The sequence below is a fragment of the Cylas formicarius genome, unplaced genomic scaffold (assembly GCF_029955315.1).
Source record: "Cylas formicarius isolate icCylForm1 unplaced genomic scaffold, icCylForm1.1 PGA_scaffold_10__41_contigs__length_53128322, whole genome shotgun sequence".
NCBI classification, from domain to species: Eukaryota; Metazoa; Arthropoda; class Insecta; order Coleoptera; family Brentidae; genus Cylas; species Cylas formicarius.
In genome coordinates this window covers 33,229,744-33,244,192 of record NW_026844214.1, presented here as the reverse complement: position 1 = coordinate 33,244,192, position 14,449 = coordinate 33,229,744, and the positions used below count along the sequence as shown (strand labels likewise).

At 32.3% G+C, this 14,449-nt stretch overlaps 1 protein-coding gene across 3 annotated transcripts in view; it reads right to left on the bottom strand.

The window, feature by feature from the left end:
• The window catches only part of LOC132708052 (uncharacterized), a 122,709-nt gene that overhangs the window by 81,276 nt on the left and 26,984 nt on the right, over positions 1-14,449 (bottom strand). For all 3 annotated transcript variants that reach the window (XM_060680159.1, XM_060680157.1, XM_060680156.1), the window contains exons 2-3: positions 12,192-12,426; positions 4,832-5,013 (exon numbers count right to left, since the gene is read on the bottom strand). In XM_060680159.1, the coding sequence (XP_060536142.1) occupies positions 4,832-5,013; positions 12,192-12,426 (417 nt within the window). The remainder of the gene's footprint in view (positions 1-4,831; positions 5,014-12,191; positions 12,427-14,449) is intronic.

Genomic DNA, 14,449 nt, shown 5'->3' with positions numbered 1-14,449 from the left:
CAGGACGGCTACAAATGATGAAAATACTGCTGCTGTAATTCAGCAGGTTGATAATAACCCCAAGATATCCCTATCAGAGATAAAAGAAAATACCGGTGGTACCATACGTTCTTCGTGGAGAATTCTACATAGAAACTCTTTTCACCCGTACAAAAGTAAACTAGTTCATAAACTAGAACCAGGCGATTATGCTAGAAGAATGTATTTCTTAGCGAAATTGTCCGATTTGTATAGCCAAGATGCAAATTTTCTCTCGAAAATTTTATGGAGCGACGAAAATCGATTTCAAAATAATGGAATCGTTAATAGACACAACTGTCGTTTTTGGTCCGAAAACCATCCTCGTTGGATTACAGAAAGAGGTAACCAACGAATTTTTAATATCAATGTTTGGTGCGGCATATTAAATGGATTCCTTATTGGACCTTACTTTTACGAAGGAACTTTAAATGCAGATCGCTATTTAAGATTTCTTCAAACTACACTTCCGGAACTCTTAGAAGAAGTGCCTCTTGACACTAGAATGAATATGTGGCTACAGCAGGATGGAGCGCCTGCACATAATGCCCAAATAGTAACGAGGTATTTGAACCGAGAATATCCCAATAGATGGTTTGGTACTAATGGACCGGTAAGGTGGCCGGCGAGGTCCCCGGACATTACACCACCAGATTATTTTCTTTAGGGCTACCTAAAAAACGTTATCTATGAAGAACCTATCGAAGATATGGCTGATCTCATTAACAAAATTAGTGCAGCGTGTGCCGCTATCACAAGAAGGACTCTCCTACAAGTGACCCAAGCTCATCTGTTAAAAGTTTTTGATAGTTGTGTTCGAGCAGATGGACATAATTTTGAACAAAATTTTTGAAATGTCTTATTATGTAGTTAATTGCAAAAATAATTTTGGTTATTAACTTGTAGGTATTTTACTGTTTTTTCATTTATTTATCATGTTATCAGAACTAAATCGATAAAAAATAAATGCTGCGGCTGTTGTTGTTTACTGATTGCCTTGCTGATGGTGCGCCTTTGGTATCCGTTTTGTCGTAGACAGGTACTAATTTTTTTCAGTTCTTCATCTCTGTTCCTCTCGTTTGTGAGCCTGAAGGACCGAGCAATTAATGTATTTGCCACTGCCTGTATCTGTGATGGGTGGTGGGAAGATTATATATATATATATATATATATATATATATATATATATATATATATATATATATATATATATATATATATATATATATATATATATATATATATATATATATATATATATATATATATATATATATATATATATATTTACTTTACCATTTGTTTTTAATTCAGGTCTGTATTCAATATTATAATATTTTAATATTATAATATTGAATACTTATAATAGGCCTTAAATGCAAATAAGTTATTATTATTATTGAATATTTCATTTAACAACTATATTACCCCATAATTTTAGTTCATTAATATCAACTGCTATCTAGTTCTAAATTATTATTTTAACTTAAAAAGTTTATTAAAGAAGTTCTTTTATCTGTTATCTATTTTCGGCTCGAAAATCTAAATTTACAGCTGAGGAAACTGTTCAAATTGACCTCAATTATATTGACCTCAATTATCCATTACACAGTTCAGATGCTTCATCCGTATTTTCATGACAGCAGAAAATAACACAGCATGTCATATTAATCAACATTTCCAAAGTCTTCGTTAACAGGCATAATATTTATAACAATTAAATTAGAAAATTTAATGACTTAATAAAATGGCCGAAGCAATATTCTGTATTTTTTCTAATATTGATATTTCTTCAGACAAAGCATTTTTTTGTTTCGGGCAGAGTCAGCTCGTTAAATAATAGATTAGAACATAAATTGTACTTTAACAACTAAAATTAAAAACAAAAGGTAAAGTGTTGTATATATTCCTAAAGTTCTTAGCGGATGCAATACAAAGATTATAAACGGTGTTCCATTTAAAATTGTCATAATTTAAAAAGTTTGAAAAAGACGAACTATTAGACGTATTTCTATTTTTAGGAACGACAAGGTTTGTTTAACACATAATTATTACAGAGGTTTTTCGATCCTGCATAAATAAAGTCTGAATCTCTAAAATCAAATTCCGCCATCGTAATTTTTAAATCAGATAATAAACACAAGTGAATATCAGGAAAAAATTCTAGATATTCTTACAGACGTCAACTTAAAAAAGATCCTACGTCATCTACCTCTATCAGACTCGGCGAAAAAGTCATGACTCTACAATTTCTTTTCTCTACGGACTTCCTAAGATTCACAAACCACCCTTTCCACCTAATGAGAGCACCATTGGTTCTCCAACATATTCTCTAGCAAAATATCTAGCTTTAATATTAGAACACTTTACAAGCAAAACTGATAGTTTCGTACTTAATTCCTTTCATTTCATTGAATAAGTAAACTAACTAAAATGCCTATATATTGAAATACGAAAATTTGGAATCGTCTCATCTTAATGCTTGTCTGGACCATGCTTTCCTTGTAACGGTCAAATTTCTGAACAAACGTCGGGAGCAGCAATGGTTCTCCATTATCACTGGTCATCGCGAAAATATTTATGGAAGCCTTTGAGAAGAAAGCACTAAACACCTTCCATTTAAATCCGAAATTATGGAACCTCTAAGTTGATGACACTTTTGTCATTTGGCTTCATGGTCAAGAATTCCTTCGAGATACACCCTGACATACGTTTTACGATTGAATTAAAAGTGATCAATAATCGTCAATTCTTAGATATTTTGATCAATAGAAAATTAGACGTAACATTGGGTCACTCTATTCACAGAAAACCTACGCACATAGACTGCCACCTTAATGCATTGTTATATCACCATCCAGCCCAAAAGTCATCGGTTATCAACTCTTTTGTTTACAGAGCCGCAAAACTATTTCAACCTGAGTCACTGAACCCAGAATTAAAACACTTTACATCTGCTCTTGTCACCAATAATTTCCACATTAGAGATGTTCAGCGCTCCAGGACAAAATACACTTCACCATAACCTTCCAAAAACAGTAAGTCCGAAAGCAAGCCCACATTGGCCACTATAGTCCTTTGTAACATTCAAAACATCACTGACCACACATCAAAAGTTCTTAAGAAATATTTACTGCTACAGATTTAATATTTGTCCAAAAATTTCTCAACATCTTCAACCCGTTAAAGAGAAAATTCCGTTTCATATACCATGCATATGCGGCAAAAAAAAAACATTGGAGGAACCGGACGAAAAATATCAACTAGGCTCAAAGAACATGAAAGAACCTTAAGAAAAATCTTATTATTCATCTTAATCGTGACTCATCTTTCACCAGTACAGCTTTAGCTTTAGCTCCGCCCCCGTCAAATAATATATAAGCAGGTACAGAGTAAACTGCGAGTCAGTTTCAATCAACCTCTAAAGAAGCCAACATAATAATTGGTGAAAAGTCAGTAAGTTTGATTTATAAAAACTAACGAATGAGGAATTCAGAAGATTTGTTAATAATATTCCAGCAGACTGTGAAAGTTTCTTAGAAAAATTAATTCAAATTCCTTTGCATATACCTAATTTTCTTGCAAGTGTGAAAACTAGTATTTTTTTAGGAAAATTAAATTATTAGAAAAGCTATTAGGTTTAGGTATGTATTAATATTAATAAAAAAAATTGGACAATTTAAAAACGAATACAAAACATAATTTAAGAATAGGGTGTTCGATTTAAAAATATGTATGTTTTATTATTCAAGCTTTTTTGAGCCATCTTGTATACTGTAAAATAGTTTTAAATTGTGCATCTTAACGATCTTTACAACTTGTGTATTTATCATTTTCTCATAAATTTTGAAACAAATGAGATAATGAACTTTACTCTATCGTTGATTCATCCTATACATATAATTTACAATTTTATGGACCCAACAAAAATCAAGTATTTAGGTCTGTTTTCTAGAGAATCTGTTTTTTTTTTCTAAAATTCTAAATTTCGTTTATAAGTAAGACAATGGCTATAAATATTATATCTGTGATTTAAAGCAACGGTCGGCCCAATGCAATTTTTTTTTTGTTCTTCAACATTCCTTAACATAATTTTTTTCTACATTTATTTTTTATAATGTTTAGTCTGGTATATGATATAAAAACTCTATTGAAATTACAGTTGAACAACAAACTTGAAGCAATAAGCAAAATTCTAAAAAGGCATAACGATTTTTTTAAACATAGATACCTTGGTCGTAGCTGACGCATTTTAGGTCTACGTTATTCAGTTTAAAATTAAATGTTTATGGGTTTTTTTGTTTTGTTGGAAAAAACAAAAATGGAGCATTTTTCGTACTTTAAAAACAAGGTATTGTTTTAACAGAATGAATTTAATTTACTCAAATCAGTTTGGGAAGTTTGAGCACTAAGGGTATTGAAAAATACTAAAGAGCAATATACCTTCGACATTGTTCCCTATTGTGCATTTTACACCTTGAATTGAATCGTTTATGTTTTTCCTTACCACCACTAAAAATTATCCATCACGACATTAACAACCAATTTTTGCTTGTGTTCCTAGTTACAAGCAACTAGTACGAGATTTTTGTACAATTCTGCCTAATACTATAGTTTGTAGAAGCTCCTAATGGAACAGTTCCTGATTGTCAATGAATAATGTTTAATTTCCAACAAAATTCAACACTGCATTGACATAATATATAATATAATATATAAGTATAAACATATACTTCCAACTCTTTCCATTTTTTTCTTCGCTAAACAAACTATTTAAAAAAACAGTTAAAATTTATTGATATTTATTACATACCGTCAAATTTGTTGGTGCTGCCAAAGGATCAATTCCAGTTACAATACTTCTTACTAGATTCGGATTAATTTTAGATATGTCGAAGCCGCCACCGTCATCCAAGGTCACAGCAAAACTATATCTCGTACAATATTCGAGATCTTCAACTATTACGCTCAAGTTGGATGTAGTCAACTTTGGATCTAAAATCATATGAAAATTAATACTTACTAAATTAATTGAAAAGTTAATAAATTTATTTTTAGAGCCATATATGTTGGCTCTTTATTTCCTATGTATTTGCTGTGAACCTCGGAAAGTTGGTTGTGAGAAATAAACATGGGAAAATTTTTCCGTCAAACTGTCGACAGCCTACAGAATGGGAAATGAAATTACGAAAACGTAATGGAGCTGCCTGGTCAAAGCGCTCTGTCTTTGACATGTCAACAGAGGTGGACTGGAACCCTATTAAAACACAGTTGGTAGTTTATATGTACTCCATCCAATTCATTTATTCCAATAACAGCCATAAACTTCTCAAAAATATGCCACATTGTCGGAGGTAAATAATTTATCAGCTTTAGTTAAAGAACATATTACGTTTACTATTTACAAATTTTATATATATTTATAAATTTAAATAAAGCCACAATTTTATTTCAAAATGTGAAATTCGTATTTTTAAAACCTATTTTATAATACACGTAACACACAATGTTTACTGACGCAAAGCGACTTACAGATTGTCCTATCGTATGAATAATGCGCGTTATTTATATAATTAGAGTTGCTGAATAAGCATATATCTTGCGATACTATTCTTTATTAACATGCTCATTATAAGCGGCCATATAACTCTACTTTCAGAATAAAAAAAGCAAACAACGAAATTCTTAAAATAAAAGCTTCTGCCAGTGTTACAAATTATAATACGTTAGTAGTGAAAAATATTGTATTATCGAAAGTATTTAAAAAGTGTGTTCAACACGATTTATAAGCCTTCTTTTGCGTAACCAGGACTGACCGATATTCTTTTGGCAAAATAAATAAAAATAATAAAAGGGTATAAATCTCGGTTCTACAAGTTACAATATAGGTCATAGGATAATATAAAAAAAATTACCACGTAATAGAAACATTAAAATGTTCTCCAAGGATGAATTCTGCTAAAAATGGCAAGACGTGATACAAACTTACTAAAGTTTGCAACCAAAACAGTTTACCCGAAATATAACATTTTCCTGAAATTGAATATCACGGTTGCAGGTCTGATGGAGATTTGGTAGTCACTACAAGTATGTTTTGTATGTTTTAAAAATGTAAAAATAATTGCTCATTTATAATTTTTATTCGGTTATCCTAGTCTGTAAGAAAGTTTTTCATAGGTAATTTTAATACTTTTTCATCCTACTTTATTCAATTTTGTACCCACATTTTTAGACTGTAAGTTGATCGAACTCAAATACTAATCATCGTATTTCGTTCCTATATCAAATTATGATTTGTATTCAAAATTATTGATGTAAAATTAAACTTATCAAGAGTCACTTAGCCGTTTTCTAACTTTAGACTGTGGCGTTGCAACACCTGATCGTAGAAGTCACCCAATCTTTGGTGGTTCCGCTTAATAGCAATCCTCACATTACAAGCTGCTTGGAACGGATAAGGATCAAAGGTTTCCATCAAAGGGGATATCTAAAGTCATAAACCTTTCAAGTACGAGTCAAGAGTGTCCTGAGTGGGTTCTCAATTGCAATAAAAAGTATTATAGAATTCCCAGCGGTACCCGAGTTTTTGATTATGAATGTGTTTTAGCCTAGAAAATGTGAATATAAATCACTACTGGGATTAAAAATTAATCCAAGTAGCTTTTAATATGATTAGTAGTGTATTCTTAGAAATCTTGTCGAGAATAAATCATACGGTCCAATCGAGAGTAAGAGGCAAAGAAACTACAATTTATTTTTTATTTAAAAGACAGCTTCAACATATTTGGATACATTCATTATATAAGTGGTTGACTGGATAAAGTGGAAACAGCTAAAGTCCAGTCAGAGCAATTGTGCAGTTACGTCACGTATAGTGACGTAATCGAAAATGATCCGCATGTCTTAGCTGAAAAAAATTGATCTTCAAGCGGCTTTTGATACAGATTTCCAAACTGAAAAACCAAATTCCTTTGTCGATCGGGATTACATAACTTACGAACAGCCAGATTATTTTAATTAATTAATCTTCCAAAGGTAACAAATTAATTATGTAAGTTAAAACAAAAGAAAAGTAACAACAAGACAAAATTAAATATACTCAATTAAATTTGCGAAGTTTTTTCAATTTTTCCACACAAATATAATATTTAGTTTCTAAGCGTGGGGGTAATTAATAATGGGCAGCATGAACTTTCTGGCCTATAATGCCGTTGAACTTTTATGGATTCTCGACTTAAAGAGTGAGCAATAGAAATTTTATGGAAATGTGGAGTAAAGAATGGAAGATATATATGTCAACAAGAAAAAAAAAATAGCGGATTTCCTTAATAGCTGTTTTGCTGAACGCTGTGATCTCGGGGATTTACGGGAAATTTTTTGATTTGCAAGAAATGTGAAAAGTTTTTGTGATCGATCTCGTTATTTTTGTTTTAAATTTCGTATACGTTTCGAAAATATCATTGTAAACATTTTTTTTAATTGACTTTCCAATATTTTTTCATCTAACTCTAGTTCTCGTGTTTTCAATACGAAATTTTCAAATTTTCCTCCATGACATTGACCAAGTAATTGATATAAAAATGTGCTTTTAGTAATTTGTTTGTCGCGTGGAGCAAACATTATTAGAAACACTGCAGAAATATATTTTCTTATGTTTTCTTATGTTTACTAGTAGTTAATCCATTTAGCTGACGGACTGAAACTTGGTTGGGCTACCCTAGTAAACCGTAAGACATTTCAAGATGAGTGTTTGACTATTAGGCTGATGATACCGAGAGTACATTCCTTGGATGTCCTACTGCAAGTGTCTAACTTGTTTCAAAAAATGTTAATAATTATTTCCTTCCATTTCAGAAATTATTTTAATTTTGGTTAGGTTAAATATTTTTCCCAAGTTAAAAGTCTAAATTTAGATTAAAAATATCCAAATTTGACTGATTGTTCATTCTGAGTTAATCAGAAAAAATTCAGGCTAACCTGGTCCTATATTAATTTTTCAAAGAAACTTCCCCAGGCTACTGTAATACTTTTTACAAAACTTCTGGATTCCTCCTGCGTCGGTTTTTGCTGAGTCGAACTTGCTGACGTTTCGTCAATCATCCTGTTGGCTTCTTCAGAGCTTCAGAGCAGTTTCAGTCAAGCTCTGTTAAGAAGCCAACAGGATGATTGGCGAAACGTCAGCAAGTTCGACTTGCCAAAAACTGATCCTATATTGTATATAATTCTGTTCAATCGTAATCCAGTTTAATGGATTACTCTGAATTTGAAAAAGTAATTTAAATTATAACGGTAACAAAACTAACCAAAGTCAAAATAATATCTTAAAAACCTACCGAAAATAAGAATTAACTGAAATGCATTTTCAGTTAATTCGATATTCACGTGTTCAATATTTGTCGTCCGTGTTGCATTTAAATTCCGTTAAAAAAATAAAACTGCAATTTAAGCACACAACACGACACGGAATGCATATTTGTTTTCCATCCGAAAAAAAGTATTTTTATCGCAAATATATCAGATAGTTCGGTCAATGCACACAATTTTTTATCATGCAGAGTGAAACGTGGATATATACTTCAGACTCTGTCCAATTTGCCGATAGTCAAATGTATATAAAAAAAAATACAGCTACAGACCAGCAGATTTGTACCCAAAAACGTAATAAAGCTTCCATATGGACAATCTAAATAGAAATACATATATATATTACTTTCCTATCTGTCAGAATCATATAGCTATAAGAAAATACTACCATACTCTCTTGTACGTATGCGTCACTCCCAACTGACTGAGTTGTGACATTACAGTAATTTTTTGAAAAAAATGACTAATTTTTAAAAGAACGCAAAATCAGTCTCTGAAATCCGAATATAATTGGCAACACCGAGCTAGGTAATTACTATTGTCAGAGAATACTAACAGTTTGTGCCATTGTTGTTTTCATTTTTGATGTTTGTGATTATCTCCGATTTTCGTGTTTATTGTGAAAAACTTGTTGTTTGTGGTCAAAACTGTAAGGAAAAGAATGTGCCTATACACGGGTAAGTGCTGACTTATGTACCAGTCATTTTAAAAGAGTTAAATGTGGTTTATATACGACTCACACTCACAAACTTGTATAATTTGTGCTTGCAATACTGATTAAACAGAAACAGTTCTATCAATAAAATTGATTTTGGAAATCTGCTTGAGTAGGAAAAATATTATATGCGCAACTTGGGAAGAAGAGATCTTGATTAGTCTTCGACTATTTTCCCAACCCTTGCTTAGCTCGAGAGTAAACTATGTCTTTGGGTCGTCGTAAGTACCACCAGTTTTTGGATTATATTTCATCAATAGCTCAATAACTTGGGATCAGTCCAAAGTTATGTTCTCTATTCCATTTTTTTTTGTAGACTTGATTGATATGATTTTTGTTGAAAGGGGGGCGTTTTTGGGCTTTATTTTTCAAAAAGACATAATAATAATTTCTTTCCTAGGTAAAACTAGAGCAGATAGCAATGGTCGTATAAACAACATTACAAGTTACAGAGGAGCCAGGCACAAAATAAACAGCGGTAATCAGTTTTTTAAAAGAACTGAAGGACAGTAACATATTGTCAGCAAGCAAAATGAAGCTGATTTTAATTTTGAATTGAATTTAGGCTTAATGTAATTTTTACTTGAGTTATGCAACGAATAATTAACAATAGTTAAATGTATTATGAATGAACCATTCTTTTATTGGTTTTATCTTCTTTTTTTGAATCTGGAAACCAATATTTCTTAATAGGAGATCATCTCATGTTTTTAAATTTTGAGACAATAAACGACTTTTTAGCGTTTGTTAAATTTAAATGGATAAACTTGCACAAATGTTTTTACCACGCATATATAATAACTTTTGGGTGTATAAGAAAAATTCATAATCCCAATACTAGAAACGAGAGAAATGATGATGTTTTTTTGAAGTGCTGAATAAAATCCAATATATACTAATTATATTAACTAATTAATTCTCTAAAACTGATTTCGGTGCAATTCTTGTACATTAAGGGATAATTGATTATTGACTTTTTTTATACTAGTTCTTAATTTTCTTGGTTATATTTTGCAATACCTACAGTTTTTTAACGAAATTGTTCATAGGCACTTTTCATAATTATAAATTTGGAAGGCGAAACATTCTGCAATTACTAGACTTGCGACGACAGAATGAGCGTTCTGTCTATAGGAGGTGCTTGTTGAACATTTTTTCAACTTAGATGTATCCTGTGCGATGTCTAGTACCTTATATGTATTTACTTATATTTACATTTTTAAGAGTTACACTTGGTGAATTCGACTTTATTTACATTTTCAATAGAGGTTACACCTATAAGTTTTTAGAATCAAACTTTTTGTGCCGATTACAGGCACAAATTCGGGAAAAAATAGCTGGTATCGTGTCCATATGGTTTAAAGAACCAAAACGCCAAATTACTTACAGAATTATACTAAGGAGTAGCAGTAAGCAGTAATTCAGCATAATATTAACCATGCACTTGTCGCTAATTCTTTTAACAACGCTTTCTACACCTTAATTCCTTTTTTGCCTACATGTTTAATGAGATTTCGACATAATAATAAGAAAATACTGCGGTAAAAATGCAGCATCCAAACAATGACGACCTGGCCATGTTGGTTGTTGGAAGCCGCAAGGCCTTATGGGTCGAACGAATGAAACGAAACGAAATTTCAAATCTCGCGCGCATGCGCATATTGAACAGACCTTTTCGAAACTTTCTTACATAGTTGCTTCACGAGTTCCTATACTATTAGCATAGACAGGGCCTCTACATGTCTAGTAGCCATAATTAACTGACCTGAGCCGATTCTATCAGTACAGAAAAATTGAAAATACTTTATCGTTATTTATCTTCTATTATGTTTTTGATTAAAAATAAACTGAGTCAAAGGAATACTCGGTATTACTTTCGATCGAATTTTACAAATCAGATTTTTGAAGGGTCCCGACTGTCTTGCTAGATTCAAAATAAAACAAAGGCTAATACGTTATTAAAAATCGACTTGATTAGCAGACAAAATAATCTCTGGATTTCCACTTGGGAACCGTTTTATGATATATAAGAAACCCTTTTGGATATCCTTTGTAATGTAATAAAAGTAGATATCCAAAATACTCTGCTCATGCAAATAGCATTGCATCAACAAATGTGAGCCTACAAGCCGCCCTCAATTCGATAACCCCGGATTAAATAAATAAAATCCTTACCTATTGCTTTGTGCGTAAAACATGTTTGTTTGTGTAGGTATCCGTATATAATGAAAGTGTAGTTCAAAATACCAGTGGCAATTGCTGATACAAATTCAGAAATGTCACTTTCTTGTCTCGTTTTTAGTGAGGAAATTCCATATTTTAAGGGTTTTCTTTCTTTTGTCTGCTTTTTAAAGTAACAAACAAACAAGTGTCTTGTAGGTTTCTGATTAACTAAATAATAAGTAGAAATACTGGTGTTCATTAATATTATCTGAATGCTACTATCTCTTACAAGAAAAAAATCATATAAATGTAGGTTCTAAACGTTTATACTAAAGTTATCATATTGGTTAGTTAGTAGGTATATTTTTTCGCAAAGAATTTTTATAGCTTCATTTATAATCTCAACTGAACTTAAGTTACTTTTGTTTAATTGGATTAGAAGCAAGTTCAACGAACCACTTGATAGGACCGGCAAATGCTCAGCATTGCCCTGCTGTTGAGAGTGTTGGACGTTTTAAACAGACTTCAAAATAATGTCACTCAACAAAACAAGGTCGTCGGAAAACAGGTGGTTCGATAAATCTTCTTACATTTTAAACGGAAAATTTGGGTTCACGAACGGAAATTAATATTCAAGGTCTTGTAAAATGAAATTTATTATGCTGTAAATTGAGGTCCTTAATAAATTGTGTAATAGTCCTTTCCGTTTTGCGCCAAATCGGCAATTTGATTTACGACAAATTTAAACGATAAACTTGCAGTCTTTTCCCTCGTAACGACATGGGAAATGTTGTTCCAGCAAAAACCAATTTTAACTTTTCGCCACTTAATTCCTGTCGAGATAAGTCGTAATAATTATAATGATAATACGACAAAATATAAAATAAAATCAATCAATTACGCCTACACATTTTAACCGCCACCGACTTACAGTTAAACTCTCCTTCATCTTCCCCGTAAAATAATCCGAAAGTAAAGTTTCCCATTTCTCTGTCGGTATCAGCACCCCATATCACTCTGATCGAATTACCAATCCCAGGTATAACATATATAGCCAATATTTCAATACTGGATGGAGGAGTCGGAGATGGTATGGAGGATGATGACGAATTTAATGTGGTGGGAGAATCTTCTGTTTGGCCCCAAACACGCTTGGCGTGCGGAATCTGCAAAATTAAAACAATCGTCAGAGGCAAATTCTCGAAAAGATAGCCACTAAATAAATATTTTAATAAGCTGCTGGGACTGGGAACTTTCCGGAAGTCGCAAAACTGTTAATGTGTTTAAAGTTTCTTATATCTCGCAATCCACAACAACGGAGTTTGATGATGTTGATTTAGGAACATTTCCGCTATATTCAACATAATTTTTTTTATTTGCTTAAAGTTTCTACTCCGGCGAAAATTCATTCTGACGCAGACGTTTCAAGGTTCGTGCTATTTCATCGTTTGCATATTTTGCATAATCAACATCATATTATCAAGAAAAATTTCTGAGTGTATTTAAACAATTTTTCGGAGGCAATCCAAACAGCCTGTTTACGTGTTGTTTTAATGTGATAATCGTTTCTTTCTTCTGTTTGTTTGTGCTATGCATGAAATCTTTTAGTCACCCTGTCAACTGCGATTTTGTTTTTTCTAAGAAGATAACTTTGGCATCTGCTGCTATCTTCTTTTGCTTTGCTCTGTACTTAATGTATAATCAAGTTTCAATTAGGGATACTGTATTTACAGCCCTACTCAATCGATGATAATGCATTTTCCATTAGTACTACATAGTCCCACGTAATACTAAGCATCTGTATATTATTATTAACATCAAACAGGCAAAGCGTTCAGGCTTACTTGATAGCTGGAAAAAATACAAATACAGAAAAACGTTACTGTTGCATTTAGAGGACTATCGTGAATACCAAGTCAAAAACATTAACAATAACATCGGCTGTTCCTCACATGATCTGTAAGGAAATGGGATATTAAAAGATGCTGTTGGCTAGATCAGCGCCGAAATTGTAAACGAAAGGAAGATTGATAACTAATTACTATTGACGATAACTTTGAATGAAGGCACTTTAGTCATGAGTAAACACAATAAACAATTGTCTCAAGAAGTTTATTAACCTGTGGTATAGTATACTTAATGAGGCGAGAAAAAGACATATTTTATGATCCAAATAGCATCATCTAACATCTAACCGCGGAACTAGCCCTCCTAATAGCGGAATATACCCTGAACAAGCATATATTTCACGAGATTGGCTTTCCACTTCTGGTTTGGTATAGACACTAAGTTTTTTTGCTTAAGAGCAATTAATGCAAAGTGTATTAAATGTGGGTTCAAGTGTGAAAATTAAATTTGTGAAAACCAACAACAAGTATTTATTTGGAAGCAGTTCAATGGTCCTTGGATTAGCGAGCACACGAATACAAAATTTTGTCTACTACTATTAGTAAAATTTTGCAAAAAAATAGCAACAAATTGACTAAATGAAGGATAACGTCACCATCAGAACGGAAAAATATGAAAATACCGTCAGTGTAGCTACACTTCTTTTTAATTTTTTCTTCCTCAGGTATTGACTCCGTCTTGCTGACGTTTTCCCAAACATGCTGCTGACTTCTTTTGAAACTGAGGGTCGATTGCTCTGCATGCACCTTAAATATCTGCCGTTGGCAAGAGAAGTGGGATGGAACGCCACTTGTTGTGCATGGTGCCGTAGGATGTTAAAATAAGATCGGGGAGTGTAAAGCAAAAACGTTACCGGTACCCACCGGTGTTTAATTTCTTTACGGAGGACCGAATCCTGATTGGAAGAGAGAGCAGAGTAGGGTCACTATCCGATGCAAGATAAATGCAGAAGTGTACCTACAAGTTTCACCGCTTGCGGAAGTTTCTTTGAAAAAAAAACATCAGTGCTTTAAGTCTATCTGTGACTAAAGTACTGCCCAAACTGGCTCGCAATAGCGTTTAATAAAACTGACGTTTTAAAGTGATACTTTGCGCTAACCGGGGTGGGTATTTTAGAGTAGGGAATAGCAAATATGTTGGTGGGTTAGTTGGTGTGTTAGCTAGTGAATTTAATTTTAATTCATTAATTTTGTTTTATTCTTTGTTCTTTGTCGAATTTATTCATAGAGAAATGTATCAAGCGATTTACGAAACCAAATAATAAAATAGTGTTTGTTCTAT